The sequence below is a fragment of the Mirounga leonina genome, unplaced genomic scaffold (assembly GCF_011800145.1).
Source record: "Mirounga leonina isolate KUSES-001 unplaced genomic scaffold, KU_Mleo_1.0 Mir_94, whole genome shotgun sequence".
Classification (NCBI taxonomy): Eukaryota; Metazoa; Chordata; class Mammalia; order Carnivora; family Phocidae; genus Mirounga; species Mirounga leonina.
In genome coordinates, this window is record NW_023270855.1 from 56,658,329 (window position 1) to 56,685,873 (window position 27,545).

The window sequence follows — 27,545 nt, forward strand, 5'->3', positions numbered from 1 at the left end:
ACAGCAGCAACCGTCGGCCCTCCCCCACGCACGGCTGGCGAGATTGTGTGGTTTCCTTTGCTGTTGATTCATAACGAATGGCAGATGGGAAGTTCGATAGGCACCCCCCCCCCGGTTGGGTCACTGGGGCTGGTAGGCGCTGCCCTGCTCACCCGCCCTCCTGCCCACAACCGGATGGCTGTGAGGAGAGGTGCTCCCCAAGGCTGGAGGCCTGAGCGACTTCCCACTCTTGGGGCCGATGAAGAAAAGCAGAAATAGGTCTGAGCCAGGCAGAGCTGGGAGGGCCACAGAACAGAAAGAACCAGCTTGGCAAAACCAGGAGGCCGGGCTGAGTCACAGATGCACAGGACACGGAGGGGCCCCCCCTGCCGAGTGTTTCCCTGAGGGGACACCAGGCCCCCACAGGCCACAACAGGACCAGGGTGTGGGGTCCTTGGCTTACCATCTTCCGTGGCTGCCAGGGGCCTCAGAGAAAATGAACCAGCTCCTCCATCCCCACCCCTCTAGTGGCCCAGCCTCTGAGGATCTCTCCAGCTTCAAAATAAATCTCCTTTCTGGTTCCTTGACAGGTGAGCTGCTTCCTTTCTCCATGCCAGCCGCCGTGTGGGACATCTGTCATGTTTCAGTTCATTCGGGAATACCAGGGTGAGCTTGGGTGCATATTTTTAAGACACACACACACACACACACACCACATAAAACATGAATATACAACGTAATAAATTCTTGTGAAACCAACAACCACGTGATCGGCACCCAGGCGAAGACGAAGGATGTCGTCAGCCCCAGGAGGGTGCCCAGATGTTCCTTCCTTCTGCCCAGCGGCCCATACGGCTCCGACTTCCACGGTATCCTGTGTCCAGGGAGCACTTTTTGGTAATAAGATTTATCTTGTCCTTCATTTCTAAAATTTACATGGCGCTGTATTCACTTTCTTGGGTGTGAGGTTCTACGAGTTTCGACAGAGGTACAGACGTGGAAATTACCATCCGCACAGTGGCCAGGATGTGGCTCCATCCCCTGAAAATCTCCCTTCAGGTACCCGCCCCCCCGGGTCCTCAGACCCTCACCCGGCTCCAGTCCCTGGAAACCGCTGATCTTCATTGCCATGATTTTTAAAATATTTCTCAGGATGTCTTATCAAAGCAAGCCTACTCTTATGTAGCTTGTCAGGTTGGCTTCTCCCCCTTAGCGTTTGAGATTCACGTCTTCAAGCAGGGGTCCCAGGCCTCCTTCTGACCGCCGAGCGGCTGTGGGACACCACCCAGCAAGGTTCATCCACAGAACACGGGGCGCTGTTTCCCATGCAGGGTGATCGTGAAGATCGGCTGCTACAAATACACGTGTTCATTTCTCCGGGATAAATCCCTCGAGGTGGGATTTGCAGGGCCAGGGTCTGCAAAGCACCGTGAACGGCTTCCCAAAACCGCCACACCATTGTGCATGGGCAGCCGCGATGGATGACACACCATTGTTGCTCGGCGTCCTCTTCAACACGTGGTGGTGTTCGTATTTTTCATTCTAGCTATTCTAAGACGTGCGTGATGGTGTCTCCTTAGGGAGTTAATCCGCGTCCCCCCGATGAACTAAGGGTGTCTAGGCGCCCTCCGTGTATCCTCCTCGGGGAGGGATCTAGTCACATAACTTGCTATTTCTTTTACTGTGTCGTTGTCTTATGACTGCGTTTGGGAAATTTTTGTACGATCCTGATACAAGTCCCTTATTGGGTATGTGGTTTGCAAATATTTCCTCCTAGTCCGTAGGTTGGCTTTTCATCCCCTTAACTATGTCTTTCATGGAGCAAAAGTTTTAAATTTCAATGCTGTTCAATGCCCATTTTTTAAACTCTGTGGATCATGCCTTCGGTGTTTTACCTGAGAATTTTTTGCCAAATCCAGGGCTGTGAAGATGTTCTCTGTTCTTTTCTTCTGGGAGTTTTACCGTTTTGCACATTACATTTATTTTTTTTCTTAATTTTTAAAAAATTTTTATTTATTTATTTGAGAGAGAGAGATAGCGAGAGAGAGCAGAGCAGGGAGGAGAGGGAGAAACAGGCTCCCCTCCAAGAAAGGAGACCGATGCGGGACTTGATCCCAGGACCCTGGGATCATGACCTGAGCCAAAGTCAGACGCTTAACGACTGAGGCACCCAGGCGCCCCTACACGTTACATTTAGATCTACGATCCTCGTGTTCATTTTTGTGTAGGTTGAGGTTCTTCCTCTTCTTCTCCCTCCTCCTCTTCCTTCTCCTTCTCCCCTTCCTCCTTTTCTTTCTCCTCCTCCTCCTGCATGTGGACGTTCAGTTGTTCCAGCACCATTTGTTAAGAAGACTGTCATCTCCTTTCAGGCCCTCCACATCTTGCCTTGTGTATCTCGTGCATCCCCACCTGAATCATCTTGTCCTCTGGTGAGTTGATTCTCTTAGGTAAAGTCCCTCTTTGCTTCTTCGCTTTTCTTTACTAATTCACAACCGAATTAAGCAAACCTAAACATCGTGTTTCATTTCTGCCAGTTTTGAACTTTATCTGAGTAGAATTGCACAAGATGAACTCCGGAGAGTCTAGTTTCTACCCCTGACTCCGCGTCGCATGTGGTTTTTAAGTCCTCAGTCCTCACGGCCGAGTATCCCCCCATCTCTTCATCCATTCTTTTGTTTTTCTGATCAGCGTTTGATACTTGTGATGTTTAATTGACATGACTTTGTATCGGTTTCAGGTGTACAGCATACAGACCCAATATTTGTGTTATATTGTGAAATGATCACCACAGTGGGGTCCAGTTAACGTCTGGACCCACATGTAGTCACATTCTGTTTTCCTGGGATAAAAAGCCTAAGATCTACACTCAGCAGCTTTCAGATATGTTGAGTACGATCCCCATGCTTCGCTCTCCTCCTGTCGTACTGTTGATGGGCGTCTGGTTAAATTTCAGCTCAGGGCTGCACTGAGCAAACTGGCTGTGGGCACTCGGCACACGCCGTCTGGTGACCGTCTGTCTGACTTTCTGTGGATAAATACCTATGTGTGGCAGTGCTAGGTTATGAGGTATTTCCCAGATACTATGTTTTGCCAAAGTGCATGCACCAATTTACACTCCCACGAGCTCTGGTGAGTTTTCGTGGGATGCATTCATTCCTTCCCTCCCTGTCTCCTTTATTCACAGACGACATGCTCCTTTCTGCTTCTCCGGTACTAAAAATGTCCTTTCTGCTTCGGGCGCCTGGGTGGCTTGGTTGGGCATCCGGCTCTTGGTTTCGGCTCAGGTCATGATCTCAGGGTCCTGGGACCAAGCCCCATGTGAGACTCTGTACTCATCAGGGAGTCTGCTTGGGATTCTCTCTCCCTCTCCTTCTGCCCCCCCCCCAACTCGTGCACACGCGCTCTCTCTCTCTAAAATAAATAAATCTTTTAAAAATGTCTTTTCTGCTTAATGAAGAATAGGATATTTACATCATTTCCAAGTACCTCCCAGTCCTCAGATGCCGGGAGTCCATGGCTGTCCCTCCCTGGACCCTGCCCTTGGCCACACCTAAGGTCATGCCCACCCCCAGGAGTGGTCCAAAGGCAATGCTGGGATCCCAAGTTTTTAACTGATGAATCATTTATTTGGATAAGACAAGAAAGTCTTCATCCAGCGATTCCCACTGCCAGTTTTATATTCAAAAGAACGGAAAGCGGAACTCAGGTACTTAATATCTGTGTTCATAGCAGCATCCTTCACAGCAACCAAAAGGTGGACAGGTCAACAGGGCAGGCTTCGTGGGTGTGCGAACCTGGCCCTGCAGGTTTTCCGACTTGAAATTCTCCTACTGTTCTCCTACCGCGCTGTCATTTAGCCCCTGCCTGAGCCTAGCTGGACAGGCTGCGGCTGGCGCCCAAGTCCCGCAACCGCTGGCCTACCGTCAGGGCAGGGAACTGGCCACTCGGTGCCCTGGTTTCTCTATCAGAGCGGGATGAGAGGTCCTCCCCCGGAGAAAATGCGCTTTAGGGCTGCAGGGGGGCGGGGAGGCCAGAGAGCTGGCGAGCGGCACCTGCCGGCCGCGGGGAGCATGACGTCCAGGTGCGCCAGCAGTCTGGCGGGGCCTGCTCCTCCCCGCCGCCCACTTCCCGGATCCTGCCCCTCCTCTGCCTCCACCTGGTCAGCCCCCATCACGCCCGCCAGGACCAACGCAGTCCCCTGCACCCTGGTCCCCAGTCCCGCCCTCACCCCCAAGTCCACCCTCCCCTCAGCGGCCACCAGAGGGCGCCCGTGAGCACCCGAGTCAGGTCCCGCCCTGTTCAGCCCACAGCCCTCCAGGACTTCCACCTACCTCCCTGGGGCCCAAGTCCTCCCCACGTGGTCCCCTAGGCCCTGCACGACCTGCTCCTGTCCCCTCCGTCGGCCCTCCCCTCCTCCTTCTCTACCCCTCACTCACTCTGCTCCAGCCACACAGGCCCCCTGGCTGTTCCTCCAACATGTAAGCCCAGTGCTGCCCCAGGACCTTTGCATAGGCTGTGCCCACTACCAGCAATGCCCTCTCCTCTTGTCACTATTGTTACCCATCCTGCCCTCCCGCTCTATTTTTCTTCATAGATTAAGTCCTGGTGGCGAGGCTACCTCCTTCGCCATACCGCAGTGCCTGGGACAGTGCCTGGCACCATGGGCCTTCAAGGAGTATCGGACAGACAGACAAGGGAATAAAACCAGAGGAGGATGTGCAGAAATTGAAACCCTTGTGCACAGCTGGTGTGAGTGTGAAACGGGGCAGACACTGGCAAAGGGGTTGGTGGTTCTTCCGAAAGTTAAATCGAGAACGACCATATGATCCAGCAATCGCACTTCTGTGTCTATACCCAATAGAACTGGAAGCAGGGTCTCGAACAGGTATTTGCACACCCATGTTCACTTCAGCACGATTCACAATAACCAATAGGTGGAAACAACCCAAGTGTCCACTGATGAACAGTAAAGCAAAAAGTGGTTCATCCATAAAATGATTATTCAGCCTGAAGAAGAAAGGGACTCTGACCCCTGCCATGATGTGGAAGGACCCCGAGGACACTGGGCTCAGCGAGAGGAGCCAGACCCAGAAGGACACATCCCGCAGGACCCCACTCCCAGGAGGTCCCCAGAGGAGTCCCGTCCACACAGACAGAACAGAGAGGGTGGGAGCCGGGGCTGGGGCAGGGGGTGGGGAGTCCGTGCTTCACGGGGACAGAGTCTCCGTGTGGGGAGATGGAAAGTTCTGGAGGGTGGGGGTGGTCGCAGGACAAGGTGAGTGTGCTTCATGCCGCTGAGCTGTGCACTTAGAAGATGGTAAATTTTATGTTATGTGTACTTACCACTTTTTAAGAAGGAAAAAAGCCCGAGAGAAGACTGCAGAGACAGGCCCAACCTCCTCAGTTTACAGAAATAAATACAGAATGTCCAGAACCTGGGCTCCTCAGTCCCCGACCCCCAATCGGGAGGCACTTCTCTTGCCGGACGGTCCAGCCCGGCAGTACAGACAAATGAACTTGAAGTCAGGGCCAAGTCGAGGAACCTCAGAGCAGGGGCCCTGGTGCCAAGGCCGGAGGCACATCCCGGGGCAGCCGTGGCCCCCGCTCCCGTGAGCTCACACACCAGCCAGCCACACGAGGACCAGGCAAGACCCTGCAGAGCTCGGGCACCCCTACATTGCCCACCACCCACCCGCTCTGGCCAGCAATTGGAAATAAGCCAGAGGGGGCCACAGCATTTAGGAACAAAATTTATTCCAATTTAAAACAGAATTCATTTCAGGAGAAAGATATGAAAAGTCAATTTCCATCAGCTATCTCTGGATTAAGGGGTCAGGGCCCCGACACGTTGAGCGAAGCCCGCCGCCGCCCACCCCTGCCCCAACACGGCAGTCTTGGCCCCGGGAGGTTGGCACAGAGCTAATGGGCCTGTCCCCCAGCACGCACAACAATACATGCATTTCAAATGACAAAAGGTTTAAAAACAGTATTTTATATAATATTCTTCTTTAAAATAGGTTAAGGTTGAAACCGTCTGAAATCAGGACTGTGTAATATACAAGTATGACCGGAGAAGGTCCACTGGCGGCCGGCAAGCCTCCCGCACCGCCGCTCGAGGGCGCGGGCCCTGGGGCGTCTGGGGGGGACCTGACACAGTGGGAGGAGGATGGAGCCCCCAGGGTGGATAACGAGAAAAACAAACCTCACACCATGGGCAAGGGAGGGGCCCGGACCACCAGGCCCCACTGGCACAGAGCGGTCTCCGACCCTCTAGGGCACACAGCCGTGTCCCTGCCCTCCGGTCCCGGGCCCTCAGGGTTCCGGAAGCGCTGGGCGGGGGTGCCATGGCGTGCCAGCCAGGCTTCGGCTCTGGGGTGCTTGGCACATTGCTCCCTCTGGGAAGAATTAATACTTCGGGTGCCCAGGCCCACATGCTCAGGTCACCCCCCCCCCCCACGAGGCCCAATCCAGTTCCCTTGCGATCTGGGCCCGAGAGAGGCGCTGAGACATGGCGATGCGCACCCCGCGAGGACCCCGAGTGCCCTGGGCAGTCCCCCGCCAGCAGCACCATCTGCTCTGGCACTGAGGGTGCAGGCTGGGGGCCACGGCACACCCCTCCCGTGCAGACACGTGGCACTGCGAGGGCCCGTCCTGCCCCCAGAGAGGGCTGGCCACTAGGAATGTCGCCGCCCCACCCCGAAGGGGCCCCCCAGTCGCCACAAGGCCCCTCCTAGCTCCCTCCTCCGACACCGGCAGGTTGGCCCCTGCGTCAGGCGAGCAGAGGGAGCAGGGCCAGGGGCAGCGGACGCCAGCCTCGGGGCCACTGTCCGAGGCGTTTCTGCTCTTCGTTGGCGGCCCAGACCAGCAGCGGCCACACAGACCGCGACCGGGCCGTGTCCAGATGCAGCGGGTGGGTCCAAGGCCTGGCAGTTCATTCCCGCTACATTGTGCAAATCAAAACAAAACAACCCACAGAAAAACACTGTAGTGCTCAGTCCACATCAGATGAAAACACATCCCCCCGCTTGTTCCCACCGTCCGAGCCCCTCGGAAGAAGGCGGCCCGGGCAAGGCGGCCCGTGGCTCTGGCTCAGTGCGTGGCCGTGGCCGTGGCCAGGCCTGGAAGCCACCCGGGGCCGCGGCGCCAGCGGCCACTGGCCCTCCACGGCTCGGGGCAAAGTGCGCATCGTGCTGCGTGCTCGCCTCCCGGGGCAGGGGGCTTGGGAGCAGAAGTGGGAGATGTGGGAGAAGGGCTTGCGCCGGAGCCCGCGCCACGGGCGACTCCCTTCTCTGCCTCTCGGGGACAGACCTGAGAATATTCTGAAGAAGTCCCCACCCTACCCTCCCTGTTTCCAAGCTGGTTTCGAAACAGAACTAATCAAAAGCCACTCCCAATCCAGGAGGGCCCTCTCCCGGCTCCCTGGGCACAGCGGGGCGCCCTCAGCCCCTCGGGGGTGTCTGGACAGCAGCCTGTGGGCCCCAGGAGCCGGCTCACTGCCTTCCTTTCCTCACCCGGAAAAAAAAAAAAAAAGGTTAGGCACTTCCCAGGGCGGGCAGCGGGGGGCGCCACCCACCCCCACTTCTTGGAGTCCAGGACGTCAATAACTTAGGGAGCGAGAGAGAGAGAGAGAGAGAGAGAGAGAGAGAGAGAGAGAGAGGGAGAGAAGTCACAGTCCGGGGCCTCGCGGTGAGGGCCAGGAGCAAGGGGGGCGGGCCGGCGGGTGGCTCTGTCCCCGCTGGGTGCCGGGGGGCCGCCGGCCTGCAGTGGGGGCGCGCGCGCTCGCGTGTCTCGTCTCCGCTGGTCTCGTCTCCTTGTTTTCCTTTTTTTCTTTTTTTTTTTTTAATAGAAAAAAGCGAGCCACGAGTCAAGGCCAGGAAAAGGCTGCTGCGCCGCGGACACAGATGAGGAGGTGCACGGGGTGTATAGAAAGAAACACGTACGTCCCCTGATAGCTGTGAAATAAAAACCCTTTGTTAAAAATAGGAAAACAAAATCAACTCGTCTGTGGGCAGGGCCGGGCGGGCTCGGCGCCTGGGGGAAGGCCCGCCCGACGGCTGTCCCTGTCCCCTCGGGGCAGCGGCGGCGGCCGGGTCAGACCAGGTTGTACTCCTTCAGGTTGAGCTGCAGGATGGTGTCCTTGACAGCCGCGAACACGAAGCGGATGTTCTCTGTGTCAGTGGCACACGTGAAGTGCGAGTAGATGATCTTGTCGCTGTCGGGGTTCAGGTCCACAAACATCTTCAGGATGAACTCCCGGGCGGCCTGCGCATCCCGCTGCGGCCCTGGGGAGGCGGAGACGGCGGCAGGTGAGCGAGGCCAGCCCGCACCCGCCGGGCACGGACTGACACCCACGGTGCGCCCAGACACCCGCCGGGCGCGGACCGGCCTCACGAGGGCACCTGCAGTTCGCGGACAGACACTGATCACGTGCAGACCAGCCGTGGGCAGACACCCACTGGGCGCGGACCGGGCACTGGCCAAGCAGAGGCAGCTCCTCCGGCCGCCCCCAGCCTCCACCCGGGGCCCTGGCGCCCGTGCGGCCCCTCGGCCTCTCAGCCAACTGCTGCCCACATCCGACACCCCCTCCACCTCCAAACTGCGCCCAGCTTCCCGCCCAGCCCCATTTCACCGCACTGCGCTCCCACTTCCCTGACACCGACATCCAAACACAGGCAGGGGCCCACACGTGTGTCCACACGGCCCCACGCGCCCCTGCACACAGGTGCACACTTGCATGGCTACCGTCCCAGCTGTGCGCGCACGGCGATCGGGCCACAGCCATGTCCCCGCGGCTCTGGGCCAGCCGGGACCGAGCTGCTGGGAAGGGGTGGCCAGGCCCAGAGTGCCCTGGAGTCCCGTGTCCTGGCGGCAGCTGCGGCTGACGCTCACAGAGCAGGGGTGCCGAAAAGACAGCTGGGGACGGCTGTGCTCAGTTTTGCCTCCTGTTAGAGCTCAGGCTAACCCGGGGAGGGGAAGAGGGTCCTGGGTCACCCCCTCATTCCCAGGGCCTCGCTCCTCCCCACTCAGGCTCCGGGCAAGCGGGGGCCTGGGAGCAGAGTGTCCCCGTGCGTCCCTCCTGTGGCTGTGCACAGACTGTGGGAGATCCCCTCTCCAAGAGGACGCCCCCTGGGGACACAAGATCCTTCTGCTCACTGAGGCTTGGGTGGGGGGAGCACGGAAGCTCCCCAGCTCGCACGGACCGTGCCACCAGCCTTGGTCAGGGCCCGCACCCCCAAATCACAGAGACACCGAGGCCCAGAGCGTGAACGGGCCGTGCCGGAGGTGCCTGGCCCTCCCCGCCAGGATCACGGGGCCCAGAGGGGCAGGGAGCCCAGTCCCTGCTCTGCGTGCTCCCCCACTCCACCGCAGCTCCCGGCTCACCGTCGAACTCGGGGAAGTAGTCCACCAGGTGGGAGTGCAGGATCTTATCCTCCAGCAGGTCCTTCTTGTTGAGGAAGAGGATGACCGAGGAGTTCTGGAACCAGGGGTAGGTGATGATGGTCCGGAAGAGGGCTTTGCTCTCCTCCATGCGGTTCTGTGGGAAGGAAGACGTGAGGATGGACGCTGCCCCCCACCCCCAGGGCCACAGGGCAGGGAGAGCGCAGAGAGGGGTCCCTCACCTCATTGTCCGATTCCACCAGCACTTGGTCATATTCACTCAGGGCCACAAGGAACATGATGGACGTCACGTTCTCAAAGCAGTGGATCCACTTTCTCCGCTCTGACCTCTGGCCTCCCACGTCCACCATCCTGCAGGAGACAGGAGCCCCACGGGGGCTCAGCACCGCAGTCGGCTGTCAAGCCCCTTCCACCAGCACGGCCGGCGTCTGCTAGAGCCCGGAGGGCCCCCGGGACAGCCCCTGCCCCCCACATCCGCCAGGGCCAGGAGAATACGCTGCGCCTGAACACCTGCACCTGATGGAGCAGTCGCAGGACTAGGGAGCCTGGGAACCCAGGTGCTCCCGGGGAGGAGGGGGGGCGGGACGGGCCGACCCCTGGACCTGAGGTCCCACATCTGAGACCCACCCCCTCACTTGGGCAACGTGCACACACGCCCACCACAGCACTGTCTGTGGGACACGGGAGAACGAGATAAACCGAGGACAGCCACGCGACGGACCCGCCTCGGCATCGCGAGGGGGTGGCTCACGGAGCGACACGCTTCCCCTGTTGCCAGGAGCAACGGCAGGTGGCAGTTTCCCGTCCAGCACGAGAAGCACGTCCGAACAACAGGCTCCCGGGCAGAAGGGAGCAGCCAGGGGAAACGAGCAGCAGGGACGCCCCGTCACACTGGACTCACGACAGGCGTTTGCCGCTGGCTACCGATGAACTCCCTCAGTTTCCTCTGATGAGGAAAAACCACAGCAGGCAAGCAGAGTGGCCCTCAGGCAGGGGTCCCCGCGGCTGGGCCCTGCCCGGGGGGGCGGGGGCCGCGGGGACGGGCTGCCGTCGGAGCTGTCCCGGGCACGGCCGGCAGAGCGGGGCCGCCCAGCGGAGCTTGCACCGAGGAGACTCCAGCAAGCACAGGAGGGTGGTGACGGGCCCGGGGCCCCGGGCGAGGCCACCAGGCCTGCAGCAGCAGCTGTGGCCAGTCTGGGGAATGCGCCGGGCCAGACAGGCTCCGGGGCCACGGCCTTTCCGGAGCAGGAGGCTCCCCAGTAAGGTCCCCTGTTCGGGACCAGGCTCATCTCCTCACACACTGGGGCCGTCGGGCCATTACTCAATGCTGTCCCCGCTCCGGTCAGGGGCCAGGCCACGAGCTCAGGGCCAGGGCCCCCAGGCTGCCCCCATGGGTGCCCAGCTAATTAAGGGGTGGGCCGGCAGAGGACCGGCAGCGGCAGAGGGTGGGGGCCCATGACAGAGCAGAGCGCAGAGCGGGAGGGGGCACCAGGGAGATGCCGGCCGGCCCAAGCTCGGGGAGGGGAGGGAGGGGGCCGGCCATCCCGGGCAGAGGATCCAGCAGGCACAGGCCGTGCCGCAGTCAGGGTGAGGCCAGGAGGACGCCCCGCGACGGGGGCTGGGGGCAGCACTCGTCCCAAGCCCCAGCCCGTGCTCCGCAGGCTCAGCTCTGAATTCAGAGGTTACAGCCCATCAAGGAGCCAACGTAAACAAGAAAGAAAACTCAAACCTTGACCCCTCACCAGGAAAGGAAAACGTGCATCAGACCCGTGCAGGCTGGAGGCCTACAGCTTCCAAGACTCTGGGGAACCACACAGGGCTTCCGACAGAGGCCCGGCGGGTGAGAGAGGGTGCAGAGGGCAGGGAGGGGTGAGGGCAGCGGCCACCCCTGGCTGAGCTCTGGGGGTCCCTGTGGCGGGGCGGGTCTCGGGCCAAAGGGCACCTGGAAGCACACCCAAAAGGCTCCTCGGGTGCTCCCCAGAGCGGGCGCTTCGAGGCCACAGGACAGTGGCAAGTGCCACGGCTGACCACCTCCTTGGGACCCCGCCCCAGGAGCGTGAGCTTGCGCTGGGGGAGCAGAGGGCGCCCAGACGGGGCGCTGCGGGCAGTGGGGGGCTCACAGCTGGCAGACGGGACCCGCCCCAGCGTGGGCCTCGGGGCGCTGGGCTAAAACAGTGTCCCCCAAAACCTGGGGACGGGACTGACTTGGGAGCAAAGTCCCTGCAGATGTCATCAGTTAAAATGACATCACATTAGAGTGGGGTGGCCCTATCCAATCACCAGTGTTTTTACAGGAAGGGGGATGTCCGGACACAGACACACGAGGACAGGCCACGTGACCACGGAGGCAGGGATGGGGCGAGGGACGCCGAGGATGGCCGACGACCCCCAGGAGCCGGGAGACACGGGGAACAGACTCCCCCTCACGGCCTCAGAAGGAACCGGCCCTGCCCACACCCCGCTCCTCGGCTTCTGGCCTCCTGAGCCGGGACGGCGAACACGCCTGTGGGTTTCAACCCGCCCGTCTGCGGTCATCGGCTGCGGCAGCCCCAGGGGACACACACTGGCCCTTGCTGCTCAGCAGCTCCGGACCCGCCATGGCCTCGCTGAGTGGCGGGGCCTGTGTCCTCAAGGACGGCATCTAGTCTACTCCGGCCGCGCCACCTGCCAGGACTGGGCCCCATCCTGCCCACGTGCCAGGAGCTACCGTGGGCCCAAGAGCCGGAGTCCGGGAACCACCTGTCGCCTGGCTCTGCATGGGCCCCCAGGGCCGCCAGGACCTCTCCACCGCCCCCCAGCGTACCCGGCTCTTGCCGCAACTCCAGACCGCCCGCCCGCTGACATGCGCCGGCGTCCTCCCTCGTCACGGTCCCGGCACAGAGGCCCCCGGAAAGCCCTCCCCTCCAGGCCAGCTCCGGCCAGCTCCGTCACAGCCCACACCCCTCCCGGGACGCGGCTCGCTCTGAGAGCCGGTGGCTGTTTTTCATGAGCCCGTCTCCCATCCCGGGCTGGAAGCCGCCGGAGAGCAAAGACCGGGGCCCGGGGAACCCGTCGCTGTCCCCGCAGCAGGTGCCTGGGGGCTGGGATGCGAACAGCCCCCGCTGCAGCTCACAGAGCCCGACGCAGCCCCAGCACACGGCCGCCCCAGGGTGCCAGGCAGAGGTACCTGAAGATGATGTTCTCCAGGTCGAAAGGGTACTCGATGATGCCGGTGGTGGGCACACGGACCCGCAGCACGTCCTGCTGGGTGGGCAGGTAGCCTGAGGTGGCGATGCGGTCCACGTCGGCCAGGTAGCTACAGCACAGCAGGGACAGGGCTGCTCAGGCCAACGGGCGGGGGGACAGCCCAGGCACCACGGTCCCCCAAGCAGCCGGAAGGGGCCCGGCACAGTGCCTCACCAGCAGGGACGCAACAGCCCCGAGCACTTGGGACAAGGCAGACCTGGGGTCGGGCAGAGGCGTCCCCGGCCTGCCCTGGCTCTCACGGGACAGGCGGCCGCAGGACAGAAGCCAGGCTGGCTCTGGGGGTCTCTCTCACAGGGCTGAGGACGGCCGCCGCGGCGGGAGGAAGGGGGCTGGCTGGGCGGCCAGGCTGGAAGCGGACTTCTCACAATGAACTTCCCTGCCTCAGCACAGGGGCGGACTCAGGGGAGACACTACAAGATGCTCCGAAGCGACCGTCTCACGGCAGCCCGGCCCGCCCGCATGCCCGACAGGTCCCCTGCGGCCTGGCTGGGTCCGCGGGGCGGGCGCCCTACTCACTACTTGGCGGAGTCCGAGAGCTGGTATTCCCGCCTGCGGTCGTAGCACTCCTGGATGCCAGGGTCATCCCACAGGGTCTTGATGGCGTGCACATAGCGGTGCTCAAACGTCGTCACCTTCTCCACATCTACCTCGCGGATCAGGAGCGCGTTGGCCTGTGGGGCGGCAGGGAGAGCCGTGGGCTCGCCGGCGCCCGGGCCCCGCGGGGCGCCTGCCCGAGGGGGCACCTCTGCCCCAGCGAAGCGCGCGCACACGTCAGAGAGGAGCGAGAGTGAGCCGCGGTGGGGGGTCCCCAAAGCAGAGCCCGAGGGCAAGGCAGCTCCTGGGGCCGGGCCTGCACAGCTGGGGTGCGCCCCAGTGCTGGGGTGCAGCTCTGGGGAGCAGCGGGCGGGACTGGAAGCAACCACACGCACAAACAGGCAGACTCCAAAAAGTGACCGAGGGCCGGACCCCAAAGAACAGAGCAATGAACACACACGCCGTCAGCAGCTCCCCTGTCCCCGTTTCACAGACTGCCTCGGAAGTCTGTCTGGCCTGCACCCCCTTCCTGGCACACAGCCCCTCAAACCCCAGCAATCTCTGAGGGGACAGTGGGCTGGGGGCGGGGCACCGGCCAGAGGAACCACTCGGGGCACGTGACTCAGGAGACCCCACTTCTCCACGTGCCTGTCATCCTCAGGGTGGTCCAGCCACACAACCGGCCACCAGCAGAGGGTCTGGGAAGGACACACCTGGGCAGAAGCCAAAATGGGGAACAAGGGAGCCCTAGCCATGCTCTGAAAGCCAGTGGGCTCCTCCTGGGCTGGAGAGCTGCCCCACACTGCCCACCCCCCCAGCTGTGGCCCCCAGCCCTCACCGGCCCCGTAGTCTGCACCTACGGAAGCCGACGCCTGCCCCGGAAAACCCCCGACTGTCAATGTGTGACGGTCAGGGATCACGGATCACGTCTATAAAAGCCCAGAGAACAGTGTTTTCAGCTTTGGGGCCCCCACCTCTGCCACTGCAGCAAAAGCCATCAAGGATGGCACATAAACAAGGAGGCATCACGTGAACCAATAAAACTATTTACAAAAACACAACACGGTAGGCCGCTGCTGTTCTAGATGCTGATGGACATCTATGGTCCGAACACCGGACCAGCTGGACTGTATGGTCTGGATGCTGGAGAGGGCCTCAGCTGAGCAGATCATACAAACCCAGACCCAGAGGACAAGAGGCTCCAGCAGGCCTCCCAACCCCACACCAGGCCCTGCTGGGGGTCCCCGATCATCTATGAACCCGGGATAGAGGGAGGAAGGTGCCAACTGGAGATACATCAACAACCTGGTTGACTGACCTTCTGAAGCCTCAAAGCAATGGATTCATTTAAACCACTACTGCATAAACATGGACTCCCGTGCCTCATGTCAGCCCGAGGCAAACTTCTGGGGTTGAATGAGAAAGCCCCAGAAACAGAGCTACAAAAGCAAAGCCAAGGGAGGCCACCAGTGAGAGCCCACTGGTGCATGACTGGGGGGAGTGCTGTGGCGAGAGTGGGCCAGCAGCTCCTACCAAGGCAGACCTCGAGCTGCCCTGTGAACCCCCGTGTCCCAGGAGCATGGCCCGGGGAAGTGACAACAGGTGTGCACACAGAAACCTGCATGTGAATGTCACCCCAGCAAGGAGACAAGCTGGACAAACCCAAGCGTCCATCAGCAGGTGAGCGGATACACACTGCGTGTCCCCCCGCACACGGGAGCGTCACTCGGCCATCAGGTGGTGAACAGACACGTGAAAACGGCCGCCAGCAGGAGCGAGGTGCCCACACGCGCAGCCCCGGGGACGGACCCCAAGCCCACGACGCTCAGGGAGGGAACCAGACACAGAAGGCCACATGGGGCGTGAGTCCACGTGGGTGACACGTCCACGGACGGGAAGGGGGCTCGTGGGGGCCGGGGGCTGGGGGAGGGGAGACTGACTGCTGATGGGGACGGGGTTGTTCTTCAAGTGATGGAATGTTCCCAAACCAGACAGTGGTGGTGGTTGCTCAGCTGTGTGTCAGAAAGCTGTGAATTACACACTTTAAGGGGAGACATGCCCAGTGAGTGACTTTGGTCTCGATAAGCCACTACTCAAGAAAAAGGGAGGGGAGTGCCCCACCCCCCGGGATCACCCACACCGGCAGACACAGTGTGAGGGGCCAGGAGCTGCAGCTCACACTGCCCACCCCCGGGCCAGCTTCCCCGCTGTCGGATGGGGGCGCTGAGGGCTGCCCGACGGGAGGGCTGAGGCTTGGCCAGGACGCGCCTGGTGCAGGTGCTCTGAGAAGGCAGGTCCTGGCAGGGAGGGAAGCCAGGCGCCACGCTATGTCCCGGGCGGCCCCTATCCGACGGCACCCCAGGCCTCACCTTGTTCTGCTCGTACTTGTACAGGATCTTTAGGGTCTCCATGGCGCGGATCATGGCCTGCATGGCAGTGAAGATGTTCTGGTACACGAGCTTGGTGAAGCCCCGCTTGTCCTCCTCCGAGTAGCCCGCCCCGTGGATGATCCGCATCTGCTTGATGAACGTGCTCTTGCCGCTCTCGCCCGTGCCTGCAAAAGCAGGGCGCATGAGAACAAGTCCGGAGCCAAGGCCTGCAGCCCCACCCCGCAGAGAAGGGTCGCTGGGGGGTCAGAGCTCAAGAACTCAGCCCTCTGAGGGGCTGTGGGACACGCTTGGCCAGCAGGCGGCCACTCTGCGAGGGGCGTCCCCCGTTGCAGCTTGGTCATGCCCCAAGCATACGACCCTTCTACACAATGGGAAAGCGAGGCTCAGCGTTGGGGGGGCATCTGGCACCGAGGTACCAAGCAGGCTGGTACCCCAAGCATCCTGCCTAGTCAGACAGCAGGTGACCGGCCTCCGCACGCACTCCATACCCCGGAGGCCGCAGTGAGGCACAGAGCCGTGGGTCTCCGCCAGGCGTCGCTGCCTCCTTGACCAGTCAGGCTGACCAGCTGTTGCCCCCCTGGGCCATACTCGGCACCCCACACACGACGCCAGCCCCTTAGGACCTGCCCACGCCCACCGGGGACAGCAAGTCCAACTGGACAATGTCCCTGTGGACCCCCAACCATGTTCCTCTTCCAGGAGCCCCGCCAGAATCAACCTTACTTGGGGGCAAGAGTTTAGTATCTGCCCGGAAGCCAGGGCAGCCTAAGGATGGAATCTATCCCCACAATGGTCCTCAAAAGCTCCTTCCCAGTCAGCGATGAACTCATAAACCCACCCAGCATCACGCCGCCTGCTGAGCACTCCGAGCTCCCCCAGAGTGACCACAGCACCTGGACGAGTCCAGGCCCCGTAGCCCGCACCCACGCAGAGGGCCCCCCACCAGCTCCCCACTGGCCCGGGCGTCCGCTCTCTTCACCCCAGCCCACTGCCCTGGCGCACACAACATCAGACCGCCCTGTCTCCCTTCCCCTCTGCAGGCGTGAGGGGATGCGGGACTAACCAGGCAGCACGCTGACCCCTCAGCCTCGAGGGATCGGAAGGATCGGCAAGTCAGCGGGAAGGCCATCTGGAAAGGGGCCACCTGGCCGCTGAGCCCTCATGCCAGCCAGCCCCGCTCCAGCACCATGCAGCCCAGGGTCCCCTCCTGCGTCAGCCTCTCCCCACCCCGTCCGGGGGCCAAGCGGCAAGCCTGTCTCCTCAGCTGGCTCACCCCACACTCAGGCACAGCAGCTGTGGGTTCTTCAGACCCCCAGACCTCGGCCGCACCCCCTTCAATGCGTGCAGACGGACCCCCGTGCGGCGAGCGCGGGCCAACTCAGGGACCACCCGCAGAGCAGGACAGACGGTGGGGGGTCACTTCCAAGACTAGGCCACAAGAGGCGCAGCAGCCTGCTCCACGCCATCCGGCACCCTGGCGGAGGGGGTCAGGGGGTGGCCACCAGGCTGCGAGGACGCTAGACCCGCACTGGGGAGAGGCGCCGAGCCAGCCGCCAGCTGACGCGCACTCTGCAGCCTCACGAGGGACCCGGAGCCTGGACCGCCCGGACTCCTGGCCGTCGGAGACTGTCTGCCGCTGAGGCTAAGCTGGGGGGTCACGTGATTACACAGCAAGCAAGAACTCCGCCGTCTAAGCGCACGCCGCCTCCGACAGCTGCCCATATCCTCACTCACAGGCTGAAGCCCCAGAGCCTCCTCCCGGGGGCTCAGAAGCCCCCAAACTCGCCCACCTGCCGCTCTAGGCCCACTTCCACCCCTCTGCCTCCGAGTCGGCCCACGTCTGCCCACGTCCACGCACTGGCCTGAGCGGGGACCCCGTGTGGAAGCCGCCGGCTCACATACCTGTGACGCGCCCCCCGGGCGGGCAGCCCTCCCTGCCCCCGGAACCTTCCCCCCAGCCGAGGGGGAAGCCTCTCTGCCGGCGTCTGCTGCCGGCCTCCTCCATGGACCGGGGCCTCCGCGACAGACTGGTTCTGTGGGCCCCACGTGTCCACGCTGTCCTGCAGCCTGGAGGCCCTCGGCCCGCATCCAAGCAACTGACTACACTCAGGGACGCCCGAGCCACCATCCCCGACATCGCAAAGCAGGGGTTTTGGCTGCAATGCCCATGCCGTTCTGGTGCTTTTACTACCTCGGATCCTTCCCGGAATAAATAAAATGACTCTGGGTCCATCATCAAGGAAGGTAATGACCTTCACGCCATCCCCGTCCGTCCTACTTCAAACAACTCACCTCTGCTATAAAAGTGACCCGAGGCCACCTGCTCACTCCAACCAGCACCTCCCCACCGAGAGTTCCAGGGGCAGGAGGGAGTGGAAGGAGTGTGCCCATGACCCCACGTATCCCCAGAGGGATCCACACTGCTCCCTCACCACACGCTGCAGGGAGGGGACACGCATGCCAGGAATGCGATTTCTAATGTGGTTTTCTCTTGACCCGTGTCTGCCCCCTCGGCGCGGCTGACACCAGGCACAGTCATTCTTTGGGGGAGGGGGGGACGTCCCGGGCACTGCGGGGGGTGAGCAGCTTCCCCGGCCCCACCCCAAGATGCCAGGAGCACCCCCAGTGTGACAACCCCAGACATCCCCAGACACCGTCCACGGTCCTCTGGGAGGCAGAATGGCCCTGAGTGAGAACCCCTGGTTTTGACAAAACGCTATTATAAGAAGGAAAGTGCCCTGCCAGTCTGTTTGGAAGGGTCCCTCCCAGGCAACAGCCGAACAGCGCACACACGAAAGCCAAACCCCGAGACACAGCCCTACAGGTCGGCCCGAGGGGGAGACGGGGCAGACCCCACACTGAGGCCCCCCGACGCCGCCCCGATGCGGTGCCCGCGTGGGAAAGGCAGGCCACGCTCTCGCCCAGGGTGTGGGGAGGACCCAGGGAGGAGAGTCTGCTCATGTCCGGGGAGAAAGGGCCCCGCCTCACGCCGCTTTGTACAAAGGAACTCGGGGGCACCTGGGGGGTGCAGTCGGCTAAGCTCGATTCTTGCTTTTGGCTCAGGTCGTGATCTCAGGGTCGAGGGATCGAGCCCCGCGTCGGACTCTGTGCTCAGCGTGGAGTCTGCTTGGGATTCTCTGTCTCTCCCTCCGTCTGCCCCTCCGCCTCATGTGCGTGAGCGTACGTGCACACTCTCAAATAAATCTTAAAAAATAAAATTAAAAATGAAGGCAAAAGAGAGAACCAGCCCCCGCTGGAGTGCTCCAGAGACAGTGCAGACACGCTGAGGGGTCACTCACTCACACACACGCTCCCACGCGGACACATGCTCATACGTGTGCGCACCTCCCCCCCCACGGGCAACTATGTCGACCAGCATGACACCCTGCTGTGAGCCCCAGGAGGGGACGGGCGATGTGGGGGGCCTGTCTGTGAAGGGGCCCTCGATGCCGGGCCAGAGAGCAGCCTCACATTTAGCAGGAAGCCGGGCCAAGGGAGAACAGCGGCGTCCAGGGCACTGCCCGAAAACTGAAGCCTGAAATGCGGGATCAGCCCCTGGAGGTGTCAGGGGGTCCTGGACAAGGGGCGTGGCCGAGGTCACACGGGTCCCTACCAAGCCCTGCTGGCTAGTCTGCCAAAGCTCCCCTGGTGGCAGAGTAGCCACAGCCAAGACCACGGCCATGGTCAACCTCCAGAAGAACCAAAACGCACAGAAACAAGGCACGACGCCGTGAGGTGCTGGACGTGCTAACTGACCTAACTAAGGCAATCATTTCATGGCACGTCCATGTACCGAATCATCAGGTCGTACCCCGTACGCTCACGGGATGTTAATGTCAATCAAATGTCAATAAAACCGAGAGGAAGAAGGAAGCCAGAGGGAACACCAGGCACGCTGGGCAACGGGGTGATCAGTGACCCTGCCCGAGGCAGCACCTTGCCAGGAAGGACAGAGAAAGGAGGGTGTGGAGGGGGCGGGTGCAGGGAGGTGACGCCCTGGGAGGAAAGCAGCGCGGGTCTCTGTCGCGTAAGCCCCGGGCCGCCGTCCAGTGAGCAGGGAGCCCGCGAGGCCAGGCGCAGCGGCAGCGGGCAGGCGCCAGCAGGGCCACTGCCCATGAGGCGCTGGGCCACTGCAGCGTCCGGGAGGGAGGGACGGAGGCTCAGTGCAAGGCTGAGCTGGCCAGAGCAACCCAGGTTAGCTTTCCAGATGCCCTGTTTCCTGGGCCAACTGAGCCACGGCCACATCTGTCCCCTGGGAGCTGGGACTCAGGCCTCTGACAGGATCCCTGGCCCCGGGAACCGCCATGCACCTGACCCAATGTCCACCTGCCCAGAAGCGTCTCGGGGGCAAGGACTGCCTGGACCTCACGGCTGGGCCCCTCTGCAATCAGCCGCTGACCTGGCCCCTGTGCCCTGGCCGATGCCCCAGTGCCCGGTCAGCCCAACATGCCCGCCTCCCATGGGGCTCTCCTGCCGACCCGCGCGGGGCCTTGGCCCTCAGTCTCCAGCCTCCGACTCAACCTGAGGTTGTGACTCAACCTCAGTCATGCTCCCCCTCAAAGAGATCTGGTCACACGTGCCCTCCTGGCTCACAAGCAGGGAGAAAAGCAAGGCCCCACCTCAAGCCCAAGCATGTGACACTCCCAAGGCTGAGCCTCGCTCTGTGCACACGAGCCGACAGCACCCCACCTTGCCCCCAGCCGCGCCGGGCAGCTGCCCTGGACCCACGAGCTCCCAAGTCGCTCGCTGCAGTGAACACCAACGTCCACTCCAGCACCACGCGTGGCTTTCAGAGCAGCGTTCCCGGGCCCCTGAGAAGTGGCATCGGCCCAGATGTCCCTCAGGTCCAGGCAGATGGCCACAACAATGGCCCAGCCATACTGCGGAGCGCTACCCGACACCGAGAAGGATCCCCCGTGGACACAGGGACAGCCGGATGGGCCCGGGGGACTCTGCCACGCGGGAGGACGCGCTTCATGTCACGCACGGCGTGGCGCCGCGACACGATCGCATGGAGGATACGCTGCTGGGTGCCGGGGCGGGGGGGGCATGGAGAGAAGGGTGACAGCAGGGTCCCTGCGGTGGGGGACTCAAGCACCGGGACAGGCGATGAAATCGCGGCACCTCCCCAGAAGGAACCGTGCAGCCCCAGGCCCCGGCTGTGGGCTCCCTGGCCGGCCTGCCGCTGGTCGTTTCCAAGGGACGTCCACGGGGCCCTGTGCCGCCATGAAACGTAAGCTACCCCAGCACGCCTTCCCAGCACAACTAGCGCTTCCCGCATAGACACCCAATTTCAGGGCTTCCAAGCAATGCCCCAGCACCCTGATGCCCCACCCATTCTTTCTCCAGACGCCGCCACTCCAGTCACCCCTCTGTGAGGTCTGCTCTTCCCCATGTGTCTGCACGCTGGGCTGGGGCTCTGCTCACAGCCCCCTGCCCCTGGCCCCAGCACAGGCCGGCTCACGGAAGGTATGGCACGAGCGTTTTATGAATGAACAGAATGAGCCGGGCCCCAATCCAACATACTGGCTCCGTCGAGCATCCCCCCTGGGTCCTCCGCATCCCTGTGCTGGGCAGGGGACTCGATGGGTCGTTACTCCAAGGATGGGGGGCCCTTGGTACAGCCCAGCCCGGCACCTGCCCCGCAGGGTCAGATGGAGAATGGCATGGGCTGGGAGCCTGTGGACGCCCTCTGGGCGTGCTCTGACACGTCACCCTCTGGAGGGCCAAGTCTGACCTATGCCCAGCAGAGACTAGCTGAAGAAGAGGGAGAGTGGGAAGAGAACCCACTGTCCCCCCTCCTCGGGGGCTGAGATCTGGGGGGGGGGGGGGGGCGGGGAGAAGGGAGTCTGAGCCCCAGACCCAGGAGGGCAGGGAAGGGACTCCAGACTCCCAAGGGCTGAGGCCGCCAGGGCAGGAAGGATGGGGCTGGTCTCATCTCCCTGAGACTCAAGGTAGGCCACTGAATCCCGGACCCCAGGGGCAGGCAGCCAGGCGGCCCATGACTGTGGGGTGTGGGCAGTGAAGCCAGGAGCCGCCAGGACCGCGGGAGACCGATAAGAGCACCCTCCCAGGGGACCTGGGGCTCCCGGAAACCCAACGGGGACCTCGAGCTGTGTGTACAGGTCTGAGATCACAGATGGGACACTGTCCTCTACCCAGGGGGACAGAGAAAATGGAAAACCCTAGAGCAGCTGAGGATGGTAGTCACACGCCCCTACTCACTCACTCATTGGGTGACACAACGTCAGGGCACCGCCTCAGGGGAGGTGCGGGAACCGAGACACAGAGAGGGTCGGTGGCTTTGCCGAGGTCACACAGCCAGCGACCTCAAAAGACGGGGGCCACCTGGGCTCGGTGCTTGGGTGCAGCGTCGGCGGCAGGGCCTCCGGAGAGAGCAAAGGCGCCGGGGGAACCTGCCCTGAGAAGGCAGGGCAGGTGGCCACCCTGGCCGAGTCGGCCGGGGCCTCTGCGGTGGACACACTAGCCGCCCCTCGGCTGGGCCACGACGCCTACTGTACCCCGAGGCCCAAAGGTGGGGCTGGCCGTCCCTGCTGATTTCGATGAGTGTCCTCCATTCAACACGTGTCCTCTGAGCCCCCACTTTGGTCCCCAGTGTGCTGAGTCTTACTGTAGCCCTTCCTGGGGCACCCCGACAGTCAGGACGCTGTGAGCCCCCCGGTCCTGCCCAGCACCCCCATCCACCCCAGCTGGAGGGTGAGGACAGAGCTCCTTCACGGAGGCGCAGATGAGGGGACAGATGGCAGAGACGGAGAGAATCTCCGGAGCCCCACCTGCCTCCCGCCGACACCCTCGCCCCAAAGGCCTCGGGGAGCGGCCTGACCGCGGCCCCCAGGCAAGCCGGCCAAGAGCAGCTCCTGCTGGGCCCCGCCAGAGGGGTTTACGCGGTGCGCACCGCACCACCCCGCTGCGAGCAATCAGAAACGGTACCGAGGAAAGGCATCGAGGCTCCCTCCTGTCTGAGGACCAAGCTCAAGACAGGAGGCCCTGCTCAGGAGCAGAGGGGACCGCCGACCAGGGTGGACAGTGTGGTCGGATGCAGAGAATCCTGGTGGCACCCCCCACCCCGTCTGAACCTCACAACCATCCTAGAAGGTCACTGTGATTATCTCCACGTCACGGAGTCAGACAGGAACAGACGCCCCACTCCGGCACTTTCCGGCTCAGTCCTGGTGGGGACATGCACCTCCCAGGGCTGTCGCAGCGGCTTTCGCAAGGGACCGTCACCAGCAGTGACAGGACAAAACAGCTCCCTCTGCCTGCCGAGTGCCCGCCGTGCCGCCGGCCTCCGCCACATCATCCCACTGAACCCTCTGACTGTGCCTCGGGCCCGGGGCGCCAGCCCACGGGACGGACAAGGAAGCGAGGACGGGAGACATGGCCTCGCCCCAGGGCGAGTGCCCCAACTGCTCCGAGGGGAGCCCTCAAAGCCAGCCCCCCACGCCCACTTGCAGGAGGGTCTCACGGGGAAGGCCACTATGAGCTCTGGCCCCTGGAGTCCCTGTCTGCTCTCACGCCAGGTGGCAACAGGCGTGGCCAAGCAGGGAGTCGTGTCCAGACGGGCTGTGAGCACCCGAAGCTGGGGGGGTGGGGGAGCCAAGTCACTCCCACCCCACTTCTCGGGGGATCTGAATTCGATTAAAGCAACATTTCTGAGGCCAACGGCTCTGCCCTCTGGGCCTGGGTGGCAGCGACCCGAAGGTGGGGGCAGTGGCGGGAACGAGCAGGAGCCTGCACGGCAGGTGAGTGGCCGCAACGTGGGGCCACGACGACGACCGGCCAGATGCCCTCCAGAGGACAGATACGGTGGCCCTGGGGCGACAGAGAGGCCCAGAAGCACAGGAACTATAAACCCCTGTGAGTGGTCGCACAAACTCCCCAAACCAGCAAGCCTGAGGCCCGGACCCCGGGTCTGTGAGCAGCCCGAGTCCCGCCCCCAGACCAGCCTGCATGCAGCGCCTCCGGGGCCCTGGCACGCTGCTCACCTCCCCAGCTGGCAGGGCCCTCAGTGAACAGGCCACCACGGCAGGCCGGGCACCAGGGATGGGACCGCTCCTCCCGACGGCTGCCCGACTGCTGTCCAGCTCCGGCCACCCCGCCCACCCTGGGCTGAACTTTGCACCCAGCGCCATCTGGGACAGAGAGGGACAAACACACCCCCCCAGCCCTCCTCCCCGAGGTCTCCTGGAAGCTCCTGTCTGGCTTCGCTGCACACTGCTCCTAACACCCCGGGGCCACCCGCGCTCCCGGGGCTGCACGGACCAGGGCTGCACCGCAAAAATACGAAAGTGAAACCTTCTGTGGTTAAATACCTAATACGGAACACTTCCTCATGTCCCACCGCAGAGACCGGCCCACCGGCGGTCCGGGGCACGCAGGGCGGGAGCAGAGCCGGGGAGCACTGTGATCATCTGTGCCAATGTGAGTTCAGAGTCTGGCCCTGGCCCCAGTGACCCCCAGTGACCCCCGTGACCCCAGCGGCCCCAGCGGCGGGACACACATGGCGGCTGGTGGCCGAGCTCGGAGGGCCCCACGCTAGCTGACCTCTATCAGGCCCCATGGCAAGGCGGGGAGAGAGCTGTGAGCAGGCACTGGCGTCGTCCGGGTACATGCAGGGAAACTGAGGGAGAGGGCGGTCTCAGAGCAATCCCGCAGCACTTCCAGGCACTACGCCCAAAGAAAGCGGACCGTTTGGGCAAAGAAGCTTAATTTAAATTTAAGGGGCATAAGGCACATGCTGGGGTGGGTCACGGTCCTAACACAGCCCAGGGGCCATCCAGGGGTGCACGAGAGGCTCCCCGAGGGTGCTCCCCGCTCTCCCAGGCGGCAGGGGATGCAGCCTGACCGCTCTGCCTGGAGCCAGTGACCACACTCCACTCGGCGCCTCAAAGCACTGGGAGGCGCGCCCTTCCCACCAGAGCCACCACACCCCATGCCAGATTCCGGGCCTTTTCACTGCCCTTTGGGGGCCGGCACAGCCGACAGGAAGCCTGTGGAACTGACCGCCCTGCTTTATTTAGAAATCCCAGAGCCGCACCGGCTCAGCCGGGCCAGCATGCTGCACCTCCAGTAACCAACGTTCCCGTGGAAGACCTCAATTTTCAAACAGGAAACCTGCCCTAAGGAACAGACAAGGGGCCTCCTCAGTGGTTTTCTACCAAGTGACAGAAACACGACAGCAAAGGACTTGCCCAGGAGAGGTCACGGGAGGCAGAAGCCAGCCGGGCCGGCCTGGGACCCCCACCCCAAGAGCTCCTAACTGGTTTGCAGCGTCCCCCCCCCCCGACCTCAGGGTTCTGTTCCCTAAAATGGGAGAATGATAGTAAGTTCTCAGGACTGAGCCCTCGCTGCACAGCCCTGCCCCCCACTCCCGTTCCCGACCAGACGAAACGCTAACAAGAACTCGGCCTGGAGCAACAGCACCTCGTGGAGCTGAATGCCTGCCTTCTGCACGTTCAGACGCACAGTGCAAGCTGCATGCACACGCGCACAGAAGTACCCACTCCGTAAGCACCCACGAAACACCCGCTGACCATACCCCAGTTCTACAAGGCGCACTGGATACCATGCACTACCACAGGGCACTGGGGGGAGGGGGGCCCGGCAGGCAGTATCTGGGGGCGTCTGTGGCTGTCATGACGGGGGGTGCTCCTGGCATCCAGTGCGTGGGGCCAGGGATGCTGCTCAGCCCCACCCCAGCATTGACAGCTGTCTTCCTCCTGCCACAGACCTCACCTTGGACGTGCAAGCTCACTTCTTCCTCATTTTCCCACCTGCCCCCCGATACCTAGAACTTAACAACGCCCTGAAACGGGTGCATGATTTCCCATAGTGCAGGCTGGCAGGGGGAGGGCTGGGTGCCTCTCTAGGGTCACAGGGCGGCGGCAGTGTGGGACCGTAGACAGTTACTCCTGCTGCCGACACCCCAGCCCCCAGACAGGCACGAGACACTTTGGGCAGGTGGCCGTGCTGGGTCTCCCAATCCAGGGAGACTGCAGATACACACCAAGGCTGCAGAAGCGTGAGCTCCTGACCTGCCTCCCTGAACCCCAGCTCAAGCCAAACCTGGGGTGCTCAGGACAGGTGGCAGGGACATCTGGAGGGTCACGCAGCCCGCAGGCAAAGGATCAGGCAATATCGTTAACACGCCAGTAACTTCCTAAAGTCCCCGTCCCATAACCAAGTCTGTGTCACACTGCAAAACCAGCCAGTGCCACGCTGTCCCCCCAGAGGCCCCCCCAGACCCACTGCAAGTCTCCTCCAAACTTGAAGGTTACTCTCTACCTTTTCTGCAAAGTTGGCCTACCATATAGTCTTTAAGTAAACTGAAACATGTCTGTAAAAAAAAAAAAAAAAATAGGGAAGGTACTTTATCAAATGGAGGGCCCAGCAGGGCCACTGCAGGCAGGAGAAGCAATGCATTCCCGCCAAGACCTGCGGCCTCCCACAGGGCCACCAACACGGCTCTTTCACCTGCAGACTCCGCTCCCCTGAGCCCTCCACCACCCTTCCAGCGCACCCCACCCCGCGCCGGCCCGCTTGTGACAGCGCCCCCTCCCACCTGGAGCCCATCCAAGCTACCTCTGAGAGCGGGTAAGCGTTTCCAACCTTCCCTGCGGTGCGGGAATGAAGCAGAGCTCAGGAGAAGGGCAGGGCAAGGGTTTCTGTTTTGTAAACGACCTTCCTGTCTTTGGCGGTAGAGTCCTTCAACAACCCTCCTCTGGGTGACAGCACTTTGCCAACAGCTGGGCCGACGTGCTCCCTACAACAGGTGTGCCCTGGGGAGATGGAGACCGGGACCCTGGAGACTGGGACAGGAATTTTCTCCAGGAGGGAGAGGACCTGGGGGAGCGGCTCCCACCAAGACGAAAGGAAAGGGTTTGGGGAAGGGTGGTGAGCTGGCCGGCTCTGAGGATCCGCAAAGGCTCCTGCGGGGCCCCCGCCCTGGCCTCCGCCTAAAACAGGCGCCCCAAGGGACGGAAAGGCTGTCTTCTCCCGCAAGGGGTGTACCCCATTCAGGAGGGAAACAGTTTCCCCACAGAGGGAATGGGGTGCTAGAGGGGGACAGACCCTGCGCGCAGGAACAGGGCTCCACCTGCTGGGAAGAACCAAGACAAGATCCTGGGAGGTGAGGGGCACGGCTTGTGGGCTGCAGCCCAGAGGTCCGGCCCTGAACAGACGCTGGGGCAGCCAGGGGGGTACATCCAGTAGAGCAGGGACAAAGGGCCAGCCCTGTGTGCGCAAGGGGATCGCTGGCTGAGAAGTGGCACGGGGTCGGCCCTCGCGGGTTCTGGGGCGCCCCCGACCCCGGGCAGTAGAGGCAGGGCCTGCCCCTGAAGGAGCCGGGGGCCTGGTCTGGACAAGGGAGGCAGGACCTGGACACCTGAGGTGCTCAGCAGAAGCAGGGGCTGGCCCTGGGGGGCTCCGGAAGCCCCACACGGGCAGCGCAGGCTCGGCTGACCCTGGGGGAACCTAGGGCCGGGTCCGGACCTCACGGGCAGGGCTGACACCCCCCGACACACAGCCAGGGGCTGGGACGGCGGTGGACAGCCCAGGCGGGGCCGGCCCCGCGGGAGCCTGGGGCGTGCTGCGGGCTGCACGGGCAGGGATGGGCACGGGGCACGGGCCGCGGGACCCCGGCAGGCCCGGCCCCACTCACCGAGCAGCAGCAGCTTCAGCTCGCGCCGGGCGTCGCGCTTGTCCCGCCGCAGCTGCTTCTCGATCTCGGCGTTGATCCGCTTGGACTCCTTCACCTCATCGCTGAGGCAGCACGCCATCATGGACTCCAGAGTCATCGTCCCGGCCCCGGCCGCCCGCCGGCCGCCCCCCGGCCCGGCCCTGGCCCGGAGCCGCCCCGGCCGCGCCCGCCTGGCCCTCGGCGTCCGGCCCCCGGGCCGGCCGGTCCACCTCCGGCCGGCCCGGGGGCCGGACGCTTTTTTTTTTTTTTTTTTTTTTTTTTTTTTTTTTTTTTTTTTT

At 62.7% G+C, this 27,545-nt stretch overlaps 1 protein-coding gene across 1 annotated transcript; it reads right to left on the minus strand.

Moving 5' to 3' along the window:
* Positions 1-5,716: 5,716 nt before the first annotated feature.
* GNA11 (G protein subunit alpha 11) lies at positions 5,717-27,381 on the minus strand. The gene is made up of 7 exons (XM_034997493.1): positions 27,229-27,381; positions 15,528-15,712; positions 13,141-13,295; positions 12,545-12,673; positions 9,600-9,729; positions 9,361-9,514; positions 5,717-8,261 (listed from the first exon to the last, which is right to left on the minus strand). Exons 1-7 carry the CDS (start codon positions 27,362-27,364, stop codon positions 8,071-8,073), a joined length of 1,080 nt encoding a protein of 359 aa, XP_034853384.1. The 5' UTR covers positions 27,365-27,381; the 3' UTR covers positions 5,717-8,070.
* Between the last annotated feature and the right edge of the window lie 164 nt (positions 27,382-27,545).